The sequence below is a fragment of the Atractosteus spatula genome, chromosome 1, assembly GCF_055471065.1.
Source record: "Atractosteus spatula isolate fAtrSpa1 chromosome 1, fAtrSpa1.hap1, whole genome shotgun sequence".
Classification (NCBI taxonomy): domain Eukaryota; kingdom Metazoa; phylum Chordata; class Actinopteri; order Semionotiformes; family Lepisosteidae; genus Atractosteus; species Atractosteus spatula.
This window is the reverse complement of record NC_142706.1, coordinates 37,812,256-37,828,655: the sequence shown is the minus strand read 5'-3', so window position 1 is coordinate 37,828,655 and position 16,400 is coordinate 37,812,256. Positions and strand designations below refer to the sequence as shown.

At 37.4% G+C, this 16,400-nt stretch overlaps 1 protein-coding gene across 3 annotated transcripts in view; it reads right to left on the bottom strand.

Moving 5' to 3' along the window:
* tbc1d14 (TBC1 domain family, member 14) overlaps positions 1-16,400 on the bottom strand; it is a 65,557-nt gene that overhangs the window by 15,975 nt on the left and 33,182 nt on the right. For all 3 annotated transcript variants that reach the window (XM_088937692.1, XM_088937777.1, XM_088937607.1), the window contains 5 exons: positions 15,583-15,701; positions 8,922-9,004; positions 5,634-5,751; positions 4,546-4,652; positions 141-221 (listed from right to left, as the gene is read on the bottom strand). In XM_088937692.1, coding sequence (XP_088793818.1) covers positions 141-221; positions 4,546-4,652; positions 5,634-5,751; positions 8,922-9,004; positions 15,583-15,701 — 508 coding nt within the window. The remainder of the gene's footprint in view (positions 1-140; positions 222-4,545; positions 4,653-5,633; positions 5,752-8,921; positions 9,005-15,582; positions 15,702-16,400) is intronic.

The following is a 16,400-nucleotide window of genomic DNA, read 5'->3' as shown; positions in this document are numbered from 1 at the left end:
TTCCGCAAGATTTTTTTACTGATTTTCTTGACAAAATTAAAAGTCAATGCCACAAGGATGTTTCTGACAGACTGTAGGTTAATATTTGAGATAAATGTTTCAGGGCCTGATTAATATCGGGGACCCTAAAAATACAGTACCTCCATTTTCGGATTCTGGGACAGATGCTGGCAGGGATTTCCATTTTTCTTTGGCTCGTGCCAGACAAATATTATAGAGTTCTGTAAAAATACAAAACAGTTACCGGAGACAAAGGTTAACAGAATAAAGAAGTCTGTAATCCAATTCTGGTTACCTGGGCACAACAGTGAAACTTTTTTTCCTGATCTGGAAACTACCTTCAAAACACCAAGTTAAAAAACATAAGAGTTTTAGGAATCCAATAAATATCAAACGTTTCCAATGTATATAAAAAATAAAATTCAAATCATAATTTACTGAACTCGTAACCAAGAAAAACAATATGAAAATTACCAAATCAAAAGCTACTGCAAAGACCTGGACAGTTATATATAGAACTTGAGGAGCTTAAATGGAAAAATCTCAATTTCTAAGCTTCAATCGGAAGTTAATAATGGATGTGTTCTGATGAGGAGTTAACAGTTGTTAAATGTTATTAATTGCTTCCAGTTAAGAAATACATTCAAACTTCCAAAACATTCCAAAAAATTCCAACAATAGGCAGACGCCATATCACCCTGCAACTCACAACTGGCAACCCACTGAAGCTCAGCAGGTGTGAGCCTGGTGAGTACCTGGATGGGAGACCCCCTGGGAAAAACTAAGGCTGCTGCCGGAAGAATTGTTAGTGGGGCCAGCAGGGGGCACTCACCCTGCGGTCTGTGCAAGTCCTAATGCCCCCGTAAAGGGAGGGAGACACTATACTGTAAAATGCCACTGTCCTTCAGATGAGACATAAAACCGAAGTCCTGATTCATGTGGTCATTAAAAATCCCAGTGTGTTTCCTGAAAAGAGCAGGAGTGTTAGACAGGCATTCTGGCCTTTACCAATCATGGCTCATTTATAATCCCCATCTCTGAATTGGCTTCATCACTCTGTTCTTCTCCCCACTTATAGCTGGTGTGTGGTGAGTGTTCTGGCATTGCATCATCCAGGTGGATGCTGCACATTGGTGATGGTGGAGGGGAGTCCCCATTACCGGTAAAGCGCTTTGAATAGAGTGTCCAAAAATGCAATTGAAAGTGTAAGGAATTCTTATTAACTTTAATAACTAACTTATTTAATAACTTACTTTGAAAGTGCAAAGGTCTTACAAACCCCTTTACACTAAAGGTTGTGGGAGTCTGAAACAAGCTGCCCAATCATGTTGTTGAAGCTGACAGCCTGGGCTCTTTCAAGAAAGGACTGGATGAGACCCATGGACCAATTAGCTAGAATAGTCTTCTCTCATTTGCAGTGTTCAAACCCCTCTGTTTAAAATGTTCTGATGCCATCTTGTGGTCAGTACTACATTAAACAACACTTTTCAAATTGACAAAACTTTGCAAATTAACTTTGAAATTGACAAAAAGTCAATTTCCATATACCATCTTGGACACAATTTCATAAACTGTGATCATTATTTTTCCATCACATTTTAAAAGGAAGGTTTTGCAAAATGCCCTCAATCACAGACACTGGTTACATTACACTGGATGCAGATTTAATTTAAACCACAGGAAATAAAAAAAACAGTTGAAATTGAATTAGTTTTTATGGATATTTATTCCCAGTTAAGAACTACTTCCAGCTGCATAGCACTTCCTTATATATATATCCTGCTGTTCTACAGAGTCTGTTTAATCCATTAGTTTATTTATTATATTGCAAAACATGTTCAAGTGTGCTACGCTGTATATAGAAGAGGACAGAAACTCACTACCATCAAAGTATGAAAAGCAAATGTGCTTAAGGTTTAAAAGTGAAACTTGTGATTTACAGAATGATTTCTGGAACCAAACTCAAAATTAAACTATTTTTGGCCTGTTACACTACATCACAAACTGAATTATCTGCATGCCTACAATCACAAGTTTTAACTTCTGCTTAATACCAACATTTAAGAGAACTGGCAAAACAGATATTTAACCTCTAAGTTAAAAGGACAGGATTCACAGATAAATAATACAAAGTTTAATACATATGGGAAAATGGGATCATGTGATTTATTAAGATAATGTTCAAATGCACTTTTCAATTAAAATTAAATTTCTAAAATCCTAATCCTAAAAGGTCCTCAGTCAACAAGGTGTCCAAAAGACATGAATCCAAACTGGCTAGTAACTGAATGTTGCCAATGTTACATTTTTGGATATGTACGTTACATATATTTTTGATTTCACAGATTTACAGCCCTTGCCTCTGTATAACTATTCAAAAAAAGGGCAATATACGATTCGTAAACTAATTCTTTTCAGAAACCATTGTTTTCATTTAAAGGATATCTGAGTTCTCACTGGGAGACTAGGGATTTAAAGGGGAACTGCAGTCGGTAACAAAACACATGAATTAATGGTATCGCAAAAGTTTACATATTACGAATTAAGCGCAAAATCGTGAACTCAGTGAAAGTAGTTGCCAAGCCGTTACAAACCACTGGCCTCTCCACAGGCGAGAGCCAAAGTTAGAACTGTGGTGCGAGGAGGCCACTCCTGCTCACTAGACTAATGTAATGTGATTTATGAGCGGCACACACTGTCCCACAGGTGGTGCAGCAGGTGTTTCACAGCAGAAATATTCCAACGTGATCTGCACGCTGAGTTAACAAGTTGTATTTGTCAGCAAAACCATCTCGAAGTTGAGAACGATATTTCTAGTGGATTTAAAGACACGTATTCACAAGCCTGCCTGTTTACAATGTAATAGGGTCGCTTCACATCACTGGAAGTTTGGTTGCCTTGTTCTGAACCGCAGAATATGGTGCTGCAACATACCTGGAAATTTTCTGATGTAAATTGGATGTTTTACATATTTCTGTGTACATTTTACATTGCGATTTGAAATGCACTCATCAATGCCAATTCTTTCTAACCCCGAAATAATAAAAATAGCGTTGCAGTTCTCCTTTAATGCTGCTTCAGGTTTACATAACTAAGAACTCTTCGTTAGCCTTGAATAAAAGGTGGAACACACTCTTACTCCATTTACAAAAGAGGTCGCTCACAAAAGAAATGCTCTATAAATTATTTACTGAAATGCTACATCTGTCAAACTGAGTCCTGTCTTGACAAAAATATCCTGATCTGCAGAACTACATGTAGAAAATGCTGTCCAGGAATTAGAGGGGTGTAGTAAGACAAGAGACAAAACTTGAAAACTGATACACGACTCCTCTTAAGAGTATTTTAATAAGGATACTTTGCCACTTGATAGGAAACGCTGCATAATTTAGATCCTAATGTCAAGGTGGATTAGATTTTACAAGAACAATGAGAAAAGGGAATTAAAATGTTTAAACAAAGTATATCAAAATGCACACACTTCTAAGAAGTTTTTTTAGATAATATTACCAAGAATCAGTAGTTTTTGTTTCATGTTTAGATTCCTTTTAAACGTCTACCCACAGTTGTTTTTTTTGTTACACCCACCTGATTTTGGAATGACTAATTCAGTGTTTGTCACATCTTGGCTCACAGGTACAAACCCCACACCCTCACACACAAAAGACTGAGGTAATGTAGGAACGCTCCTCTGTTCTGCCTTCTTTTGAGCCCCTCAGATCTTAATACGTCTGAGGAGCCACAGCCCTGGACTGGAGGTTGCCTAATGACAAGGCCCAGGAGCGAACCGACGAGGCCTGGATCGCATAATTCAACCTGCAACCGGGTGTGCGCCTTCACCAACTCTGCCACATGGGCAACGCATCTGTTTTGAGTCAGTGCTTTAAAACATGCAATATAACTGTTGGAAAATGGACAGATGATGCATTACGTCCTTATTACTTCATTTTCACCACAGGAAAAAAATCTCATTTTCAATGATGAACTGGAAACCCTTCATACAGAAGAGCATCTACTGAGGCAATCTGAGTAAAGCTGTCCTGTATGGGATTTGAACCTAGGAGCCCGAATCAGTATTCACACACTGCTGCCTGTTCAATACGCTACACTGTTATACTGCATTAATATACTGTTTATACTGTGGTACGTTCAACCTGTATATACCTATGCGCATTTCGCACATTTTATTGTTCTACAGTGACTATGAGCATATTTGGCACACACCTAACTCGATATATTTTATTTTGTATTGCTGTACTTATTTTAATTTTTAGTCTATTCTGATGCCTGTTTTTGCTTGTCTTGGGCTGGGCTGCTGTAACACCTCAATTTCCCTTCGGGATCAATAAGGTTTACTTCTCAAGATTGTCACCAGTTAAAACACCGAGTAACTTTTTCTACGGAGTATTAAGTTTGAGAGGATAACGAGAGAGATCTAGAAATACTTTTGATACTCCTAAAAAGGTTAAGATTTTAACAGATGACACTTCTGTAAAAATGGGAGCCGACTTCTTTTTAAAGTTTGAGGAAATCAAAATCGGGTACCGTGAGTGATGTTCAGCTCGTTGCCCACGGCCAAGCTCCACACCTTGCCACGCACACTCGGGGGCACCCCCTGCCACCACATCTCCCGCACCTTCCGGGCACCGCACCTGTAAGAGACAGCGACATGGGCACACCGTCCCACTCTCCACAGACAGCCTGGTATCTCTACCTCAAATCACTTTATTGACATTTTACAAGGGGAATGATGCATCAAGAAAAACAACTGAACAAAGTTTCCAAGTTATAAATCCTCTAAATTACCAACCCATCATCCATCCCCACACCCTAAACCACACAGCCACAGAAATATGGCATAATGCAGTACAAGGATGAGTAATCATCTTATAATAACCATAAAATTATTATTTATATTAAAAATAATCCTGAAGCTGTAACAATACCTTTTCTTTTATCTAGAATCGCCAATTATTTTTGATACACAAACTCCAATTGCAATGACAAACTGTGTTTTTCATGTTTTGGGTTGCTGCTACATACCCTACACACATGGCAAAATGAGTAAGTATTATTCAAATATAATACTTGTTCCTGAATAGTTATATTATTCAAATATAATAAAAGACGAATGACTCGAAAGTGGGCAAGTTGAAGGAGTGACATGGGAAGTATTATAACACCTCACAGGCAACAGCGCCCCACAGTGGAGGGGAGGTGCATCCTGCACTGATGGCACCATATCTGCAAGCACTCAGGTGGATGCAGGAGTTGTTGCATCACTGAGAACTGAGAGTTTGGAGAATGCCGGCCACCGTCAGCTCGTGACATGGCCTGGGCTTTAACCCGTGATCAGAGCTAAACTCGGCGCAGTGATTTTTCAATAAACGCCTCTAGACCTCCCATTTAGACACTATTATGCCAATCATATATATTCTTATAATGTTCGACCATCCAGCATGAGATCTATGACAAGACTATAAACAGGAATCTGTTTTTAATCTTGAGAATGAATTTGTCTTATGAAAGGAAAAAAAAACTCCACAAAACCTACAATCCACCAGCAGATTTAGAGAAGACAAGTGCTGTATTACAGTAGAACACATGTACATCTGTACAGCAGCTGGACTCACATGGTTTCCCAGTTGGGCAGAATTTCCTGATTCCAGGTGAGAGCAGCGTTAGTGATGCTCTCTTCCAGTTTGCACCTCTCTTCCAGCTGCTTCTTTCTCTTCTGAGCCTCCTTCATTTCTGCCATGGAAAAAAAAAACAGAAGTATGTTTAACACCAGAGGTTAACAAAACTAAAAGTGCTTCACTCTTTTAGTTTTGTTAACCTCTGCAGTATCTTGAATTCCTACAATAAAAGGCATAGTGATTACCATGTCTTTGTAGGCTACACAAATGTGCAGTCATTTGAAGGATGATGAATTAGAGCTACAGACAGACCTCTAGGTAACCTGAAAAAATGCTAAGTAAATAAATGCATACTATTTATATTCTTTAAGAAATGAAAACTGATTATTTTTTCATTTAATACAGAAAAAAGGAAGCTTTATAATAAATAGTGATATATGCGGTTACTAACTTTCCAGGATTAGTCTGTGGTTGGGTTGATGGTCTGAGTGATTAACAAGTTGCTGAATACAGTCAATAAGAGATTTATATTACAATCTATTTAAAGAACAGTTTTGCACATGAGAGAATGTTAAAATAACTGTGATACCTTCAGTTAACCCAATTATCTAATCTCTATTATTCACAAAAGTTTCATAATCGATATCAGGAGCACAAGGGATCTTAGTAGAGCTGAAAGTAAAGTGTATGTATGTGTACACACAAACACAGAAATTGCTGGCCTACGTGAAGATGTATGAGAAATCCAATCCAGAACAGCAGCGCACTGAACTCTGAAACTGTCAGCAAAGAAAGTCTGATGAAAGGATCAGCTAGAGATTCTGTGGATAACAGCTGACAGACCCTTTCAGGCAGGTATTTTAAGAATGTCAAGTGAGTCGAGAATAAATTCCAGCACTCAAAGTTTAAGCCAGGTCTATACATTTAGATATCCAAACAAATACAGTTACGTTATTACAACATGCCTAAACAGGTGATGCTGAGTCTCACCTAACCTGAGCACATGGAAATCAAGATGGACAGCAAAGATATTTGTGGTAGGAGAATTTCCAGCCATCTGTCTTCTAAACTGCTTCATCAAGTATAGGGTTGCAGAGTTGCTGGTGCCTATCACAACTGACGCAAGGCATGCCAGTCCAGCACAGGGCAGACACACAGGTACAAACAAAAACACTCACACCAGGGCCAATTTTTCCAGAAGCCAATTAACAGGGGAAACCCACACAAAAACAGGGATAACATACAAACTCCACACAGACAACATCCTGGGAATTGAGCCCAGGACCCAGCACTGCAAAGCAGTAATACTAACCACTGCAACACCATGATTGCACCCTAGGAGAATTTACTCAGCAAATATCTTCTATATTCAACAAAGTCTTGCGCTAAATTAAAATACCAACTACTACCTTGAGTCTCTTGATATAGCAAACACTTCTAAATTAGCCCCATGTGAAAATGTGTCTCAGCCCTTCACTAATCATCTCGTTAATCAAACTGCACCAAACAAGAACCTACAGTACATACAGATAATAAAGGCCTTAGTAACCTCTTGTGGCAAGTCAGCTGAAACTACTATCTTTCCTACTGCTGGGCTGCCACAGTAATGTTTTATTAAAGATGTTTTTTAGATTTCTTGTGTAACAATTTCCCTGTGACACATCAGTTTTGTACTGTATTCACAGTATTGCAACTCAAGGCTTATGTAGTATGACTTATAATCTACCGGAAACTTGATTTTAAAAATGACTTCTGAAAAGTCTAACTTAATAGTGCACGTGCTTGATGAACCCCATTTTAAATTAAAGGTTGGCTAAAGCAATGCTACAGATCTACTACAGCCACGATATGCACATACAGGGGGCTCCACTTGACATCAACTCATCGTGACCATGGGCACAAACTTCACCCTAAAAATGGAGTCCAGAAAAATGGCAAGCTTCTAGCAAAATAATTAATTTGTATTATGTAAAAATCATTACAGAATATGACTGTAAGAGATGTATTTTTTACATCTTTTTTATGCCCTTAAGATTGTTTAGAGGACATAAACCATCCAACAAAGACGTTCAGAGAAACATTGACAACAGCAGAAAAAAAGAATTTTTTAACTTATCTAGAAACAGAACTTCATTCTATACTGTATTAGGTGTCCTTATTTATTATTTACTGTATTTAATGTCACTATTATACTAGTATTATACTGTATATAAGTTGAATTAACAGTAACTTGCTGTGCTGCTATCATCTTTGTGTACTGTAGACATGTAATACACTAAAATTAAAAGTTTAAATGAATGTATTGTTGAAATATATTCAGCACTCACTCAAAATCTTGCTAGCTCTCTCACACGAGCTCATTCATTCTTAATTTACAAATTCTTAGCGTTTCTAAAATGTTTTAACCAAGGTTAAATTACATATACTCATCTTAATGGGTCATTATAATAATCATTCAATTCATACACAGCAAACATAAATGTACACTACTGTACATGTCCTGATCACTATACTGTTGAAGTACATTGATTCTTACAGAGAAATATGTCTCATACAACATCCTCTGAGAATATTTATATCCTCATGGTCCTCCTATTTCCATTATTTCTTACAGAGAAATTCCTCACTCAACCTCATAAACCCATTAATGTCCCCATTAAGGATATACAGGGACCCCATCTCTCACAAATGAATGTATCTCTGATATTGCAGTTACCACTAAAGTAAACTGGTGACTAGTTAGATGTGAAAATTATATTAGAAACTGAAAGGTGCATATCAGTAGATGCAGTAGGTTCCCTTCCACCTGTGAAGCACTTTCAGATCCTATGGGATGAAAAGCACTATTCATCCCAAATGCAAATGCAAGAAATTAGTTTACCGTTTTAACGGCAAATATTAGCAAGTTAGATGAGAACAGATGCGAAGTACAGTACATAAAAGAGCTTTTGTAAATATAAAGGAAATGAAAATCATTTGCAGTTAAGCATTAACCAGCATTCTGCACCACTTTTAGAACATATTCCATTAATATTATTAATGATTATTAATTACATTAATAAACATTCATTTAAGAATGTTTAAGTAGAAAAGAAACAAGCAGAGGTTAACTTGGTTAACACAAATGTGAAAAAAACAACATTTAAACTTTTAGGAAATTTCTCATTTAACATGAGCTTGCGCAACAGAAAAGGCTACAGGACCAAAACAGTTTCTTCTTTTTTAAATGAGGAAATAACGCCTGAAAATGTGACATCAGCAGATCCACACAAAGGAAAACACTACCTCGTTTCTTTGCCTGGGCAACCATCTCTTCATATTGCTGTCTGTGTTTCTGAGCTTCTTCTGCAGGTTTTGCAGGCAGGTTCCTGCAACACATAAGCACAAGTCAGTACAAATATTTTACAACTCTTATTCCAAGGATAATAATTTTGTGATAGGTTTAATGAAGTCTTAACCGAGACCGCACAAGCCTTTTCCGAGCAGTAATACTGTTCACAACTTGATGTCTGGAATAGAAATGCCCAAGTAACAGTAACAAATGTTTGAGCAAATTCCCACTGACATCACATACTGAGCAAAACCATGTCATCGTTAAACTCTGTCACCCGCAGAGAATTAATGCAAAAAGTAGAGCTGTGGGCCTTCAATCCCTTTCCTGCAGAGCTGATATCCAGAAGCTTATAATTAGGGAATTATTAAATGGATTTCTGAAATATAGCATCTTTGATCACTTAAACTTGAATTTGTTAAATTAAGCAATTTAGACATCACTTCAAACAAAAACCTAAAAAGTCTCTCTCTTAAAGAAATAAAGGTGATTTAGCGTGATCTATAAGACTGACTGGACTGAGGCTCTCAAGGACCAGGGCTGGAGACTACTGCCATAGAGGATCTGGATGTGATTAAATCTTTAAAATATCTTTTTTTTTTCTCTTTACTTGATGAAATTGTCCATTCAATTGGTCATCAGTCCTCAGTTGCTGTATAACACAGGGTATTCCAATTGAAATGCAAATTCAATCAGAAAGGTTTTGCATGGGATATTTTGAAAACACAATCTGCCAGCTGGTCTCAAGTTATTATACTAGACGGTAAATTGCCAGTATATTTCGTAAGTGAAAGTGAAATGATTAATTATAATCTAAGAAGTGGGGATAAAATCAAAAATAACTTAAACAGCAAAATTTATATATACTGGATGTATATTCTATGCATAGCTCTTATTCAAGATGTTTCACCTAAAAAAAAAACCAGCCATAAGGCTACACTGTGTAATAAAACAGTGTCATTCACTGATAATTTCACAAATAAAAAATTCAACTGAAAATAGCAAACAAGTGGAAAATGAAAATGTATTTTCATTACCATACCTCCTTCCCCCATACGGCAATACATTAACACTCTATTACTCGTACCTTTCCTTTAGTTTGGAACGTGCACATTAATCAATATAATGTTATAGCTTCCTTCCTGGTACTTACAGTGCTGAGAAATTGTAAGCCCCCTGTGTAGGTTCATATTCTTGTATAGTTTAAACCTAAAATGTAATCAGATCTTCATGAAAGTCCTAATAAAACATTAACATAACCAGACATGTATCTTATGTCTTCTGTGTTACACAAGATACATGGGGTCATTTATCAAAACAATCCAACAGTAAAAACCCTCACGTAAATAAGTATGTGAACCTTTAGATTCAGCAACACCTTCTTGCCTTCTTGAGCAGAAATGACTTCAAATTGGCTGTAAAGACTATACTAAGCAGTGTATTAAACAATGAAACTAACAGTTTAGCAGTTTCTCAATTCAGGTTTTAGGAATTTTGATATTCTTCCTTACAGAACTGCCTTAAGTCAGTGACATGCAAGGGGACTCTTCCAGACACAACTCAGGTTCTGCCATAACATTTTAATGGGATCTGCAGTAAGCTCAGACTTTGACTTGGCCATTCCAAAACACAAAATGTTTTCCTCCTCTCCCATTCGGTTGTAGATCTGTGTGTATATTTAGGATCACTGTGTTGCTGCTCATCTTTGGCTTATCTTCAGCCAGTAAATGGATCCCCTGACATTCTCCTCCATTTTTTGCTGATACAACACAGAATTCATGGTTCCTGAATGATGGCAGGCTGTGCGGGTCACGACGCCACAAAGCTGCCCCTAATCGTGGTACTCCCACCACCATGTCTGGCAGAGTTAATGAAGTTCTTCTGCTGGAAGGCAGGGTTTTGGTGACAGAAAACAAGTCTCAATATGGCAGAAAAAACATCTGACTCCCCTGTCCAGAGAACATTCTTACACAGGTTTTATGAGCTCTTTTTAGATATTTTTCAGTTTTATTTAGTAAACAAACACAAATCAGCACAAAACAACCACTCCCACTCCACCCACAATAGTACCCGGCACCTAAAGAGGACAAAAAGCAAAAAAACAAAACAAAAAGCCTATGGCTATGGTAGGGATAAAAAAAAATGAATTTCAGACTTCCAATGGAAATCACACCTTGGACACGGGGTGTGAAGTTCCAGAAACTTCCAAAATCAAGGTGGCCCACTAAAGCCAAGGGAGAGCACCAGAGGTCAGCAAATACAGTGCTACTATCATTTTTTGGCAGCCATAGTTATCTGTGAACATCCAGGTACATCTTTGTCTTGAGACTGGCAGCGATGTTATTTTTCTCTAGTTTTAGGGAACAATAGTTTCTCCTAGCTATTTCCACACGAACACCATTTCCGTTCAGTCGTTTTCTGATGGGTGAAGCATAAACACTGACATTTGCAGTAAGAGACCTGCGATCCTTAGATGTTACTCTGGTATTCTTTCTGACGTCCTGAATGATTTTCTAGGCTGCTCTTGGGGAGATCTACCTTGGACAGCTGGTCTTGGGTAGAGTCACTGGGAAGATTTTCCATCTGTAGTACCTGGATGACAGTGAATGGATGGAGCCTCAAATGCTTAGAAATAGTTTTTCTACTCTGGAACTCCAAAGCTCTGGAACTCTATCCCTAAGTATATCAGCGAGTCACCATCCCTAAACTCCTTCAAATCTATACTCAAAACCTTTTTTAGAAGGGCCTTTACTTAATTGGTTGCATTATATACCCCTTTACTCCTACTGTATTTACTGTATATACCTGATCTACTGTCTCCTCTCATTGTGTGTATCTTGTGTATTTTTTTATCGTTGTTATTGTTATGTAAAGGCACTTTGAGAAGCCACATTTAAAGGTACTCAAATAAGGATCAACTACTTTTTCAGAGGTCTTCTGGTATCTCTTTTAATCCTAGCCTGACACATTTCCACTGCATGGTGAACACCAAAATATGTTTCTGATCATTATATAGGATGGGGCAGCCCAAATTCAGTCATTGTTTTCTTGTTACCCAAACATATGACTGGATCTGTAATTACCTTATTTCTTTAATTGTGCTAACATTATGGGTTCACATTTCACATACCTCTGATTCTTGTTTTTGTTTCTACTTCATATACCATCGCATATAAAAAATAACTGAACTAGAAATCCTTTATTTAAAAAGGGCTTTTTCATTCAATGAGGGTATTATGGTAAGAAGTTATAATTCACATAATTATCTTGGGGGTTCACAAACCTTTTTCGGTGCAGTACATTTAATCTGTTACTGAACTAATCTTAAAATTAAGAATAACATTTCTCCTCTTTCATTGTAATGTCTGGTGCATTATATTTAACACGACTGGGAGTTCTTTGACACCTGATCTTCTCACACAGCACTGCTTTAAAGAGGTGTTATCAGGAAGCAAAACAACAAAGTATGTCAGGGCAGAAAGCTTTCCTATGCTGGGTTACCTGCTGGGTATGTACCTTATTGTTTAAAGGTTTGGAAACACCCAGTTATGGCAAAGAGAATAATACAGTACATTCTTCTACACTAATCTCTGCATCCCTGAATAGATTTAACCGTCTCCTTCATAATATGCTGTTGCAGAGGCACTGATGAATGCTGTGAAAGCATAATGGCAGCAGCCCAATATTTCTTTCTTGCACAAAGAAGTTAGATAAATTCAAGATGACCACATACCATTGAGAATTAATATTATATTCATTGAATGAGACAGGGAATCATGCTTTTCATTTTAAAAAAATCAGTCTGAATTAAAAAAAGTCAAGAAAATTGTTCTTAATTCTCCCAGAGTGAACATTGCAACGATTTCTTTGGAGTTGCATCCTGTACCCCCACCTCACCATTACATTTCACAGAATCCTAAACAGCAGAAAGTACAACAGATTTTTAAAAAACAGTTCCGACTACAGAAAGCCATTATGCCACTTATCATCCAATTGCAACTGAAGCTAATATTAGTATCTTTTGCCACTAAGGTTAGCTTAAATTTAAAAATAGTTTTAAACTGTGCTAACAGTTGATCAGAATGACTCTGTAACCTTTGAGATAATTACAATAGGAGCTGTGTGTGTCATACTCTACATATTCCTTCAAACGTGATAGAATATATAAATTATGTACTTTAAGAAGTATAAAGTTACTTCTTAAAATCACATGAAGATCAAGGATTCAAGTAAACTCACATAGCTCACTTTCTAGGTTTCAAAAGGAAAATTAAAACACTTTGTGCTTAACATTCTGTAGGGGCTATTTTGCATCAGTAAAAACACCTTCAATTTCAATTACAGCAAACATGTAAAATACTATGTGTTCCAAAGAAATGTTATATCATCAAACTGCTACAAACTGAAATCATCTGCTTCTGTAGTAACCTGTAAGAATGCATTTAGTTTTAGAGGTTGTTAAAAACTTAGCCATTCGGTTCAAATATAAATCTGAGCCCAGACACTGAAGTATATTATCAATGGTACAGCTGGTTTTTTAATTAACCACCAAATAAAATCTTAACAGAAAAAAAGAAAATAGAGGATATTCGAGGAAAAAGTCAAAATCTTTATTCATTAAAGGAAAATGCATAACCAAATGTACAACAATAACTGTGGATAAACAAAGTAGGGAACATTTTCACCCCTGCTTTACATTTAAAGATAAAGATCCCTTAAGGGATCATTAGTTTAACAGAAGCGCTGGTTTTTATTACTGCCTGTACCATATACTGCAATCATTTCAGAATTTAAGATCACCCAAGGTCAGAAGCAGTATTATTTTAAAAACAAAATGTCTGAAGGAGTATATTAGTGTTAAAACACTTACGAAGCTTGTTCCCAGACAGCTGCACTAAGGAAATACTTCCAGTAGCTCCTTGCACTCTATTATTTATGGTGATCTGACATCTACCGTGTGAATAGGACATGGCAACCTTGGTTTCTGCACCAAGCTCTGCTGCTGGGACTACAGTGATCATGGTACACAGCTAAAAACGCTACAATATTCTCAGGGAGGACTTAATTATAGCTCAGTTTTATTTCATGACTTGCTCGGATTCTATTTGTACCCACAAAGAATCTTTTCCCCTTTGGGTCTTAAGCAGGAATCTGAAATATATCACCATGTCATCAGGATTAATACAATCAACGAAACAAAAGGCTTGGCAGTGGCAAAGAGACTGGTATGGAACAGAGTTTGCACACACACACACACAAAAACAAAACCAAAAGATGCCACACTTAAATAGCATTACTTTGGCTTTTCATGTAAGTACAGCTAAGACAAGACTGTTTAGCAAGAAGAGGCATTTCAAAAAATAAGATACGGTCTGGATCTAAGTGGCACTTGCACATGCCACACTGAAATGGGATTGAAGGGCTATTCAGCACCATGTCACTGAAGGTTGAATCTTGTAGAGCTCAATTTCTAATAAGCAATATAAAAATGTCCGGAGCCTAGAGATTGCATTTGGATCACCAATACCAAGGTCTGAGAACATCATAACATGCTGCACGCAGCCTTTTAGCACAGCCCCCACACGGCTCCAGCAAAGAAAACTCATTTGTGAATTAAAGGAGACAGGGCTGGCTCTGAGGTGGAAATGAGGGCGAAATAGTGTTCTTAGATACAATTGCTGGGACACGCAACACCCTGATATGGGCAACCTGAATGTGCCATTTCTAAGCTTTGGATATTTCTGTATCCTTTTATCATTACAAAGTGATCTCCAAGACAAACAAATAGGAACAGATTATAGTGTTAATATCTGGAAGCTTATTATACTGTCCTCAGCAGCCCATTATAAAATGTTTACCCTGTAAAGTTACAGCTACTGCTTAAACCAAGGAGAAAAGTAATACATACGTGTCTAAAAAAGAAAAGTATACATCACAATTCATTAATGATAAAATGTTTTAATCAGTTGTGGACGCTAAAAGACAAATGTGTATTTTTTCTAAGAAAATATATTTTTCCCCAATGATGACACTGTCAAGTTTTTTTTTTAATGAATTAGTCTTTTTCAAAATATGCAGGGCCCAATTTTCTAATTTCAAAACATGAAAAACAGTTGTAGTGAACAATCCCTTTACTACAACTCAGACAATAGCATCACTTCACTGGATATTATTTTTTTTAAATAAAATAAAAAGGCCTTCCATATTTTTCAATGTCAACAGGCGTAACAGGATTGTGAAATGAGCTACTCTCCACACCCAGGACACACAATTGAGTGAGAAATTACGTGGTACACCCACAAATTATTCAATGAAACATTCCAGTCATTCAATCGGTTAAGATTGCAACACCTAATCATTATTAAAACTTTATTTTAAGTGTTCAGCTGGAAGAACAGCTACTCACTTAAAACATCATAACAGTCATCAGCTGGGAATACTGTATCTCTGGAGTGCAAAATCCTGCCTTAAAAATGCCCAGTGGAACATTTACAACAAATGAAAAAGAGGATCTCCCAGGGTTAAGCCATCAGCTCTAACGCACTGATGTCACTAAGAAATACCAGCAGATCAAAGTGTGAAAAGGCTCATTGGAAATAAACCCGGTGCACTCACGCTGGCCTGTCCTCCAGGATAAGTGCTGTGGTTGACAGAGGCTCAAAGTCCAGGTTCTTCCTCACACTCTGTTTGGGAGAAGGGGGATTGTGAGGTCGTCCACTTCTTGCTTCATATTCCTGAAAAACACACATTGGGTTAAGATTCATGAAACCAAACGGGTAAAAAGGTAGTGGAACTGCCTTCACGTTTGCTGGCTGTGCTCTCTTCACCACTCTCTAGTCAATATACTCCATCCATCCGTAGGAACAGGTGAAAGACAGGACATGTCAGGGCAAACACAGACACACACTTACACCAGAGCCACTTTTCCCAGAAGCCGGGAGGAAACTGAAGCATGTGGAGGAAACCCATGTGAACATGGGGAAAACAGAACTCCATACAAATAGCACCCCAGATCAAGAGCTAAACTGAAGGCCTCAAAGGTATGAGGCTACAATGCTAACATATACTCCTTTCATTTTGTTTGTTTCAAGGAGAGGAGGGATCATGCTTCAGATGGAAAGAAAAGTCTGGAAACGTCAAAGATCCCATTGAAATTTACCATCAGAATTCAGTTTTGCTGGAAATTACGGAATATGGCTTCAAAATCAATGTCTATGATAGTCTGCTTGGATGGACTCAGGACTCATTCCACAGTGAAAGACAGCAGGAGAACTTTTTTAAATATTCCATATGCTGCCAAACACTTTCAAACACTAGTTTGTAAAGGGCTACTGCAACTCTATTTTTATATTTCGGGTTTAGAGAAAATCAGTATTGAAAAACCACAATGAAAAAAAATGTACATGGTAACTTGTAACATCACAAAATAGAGC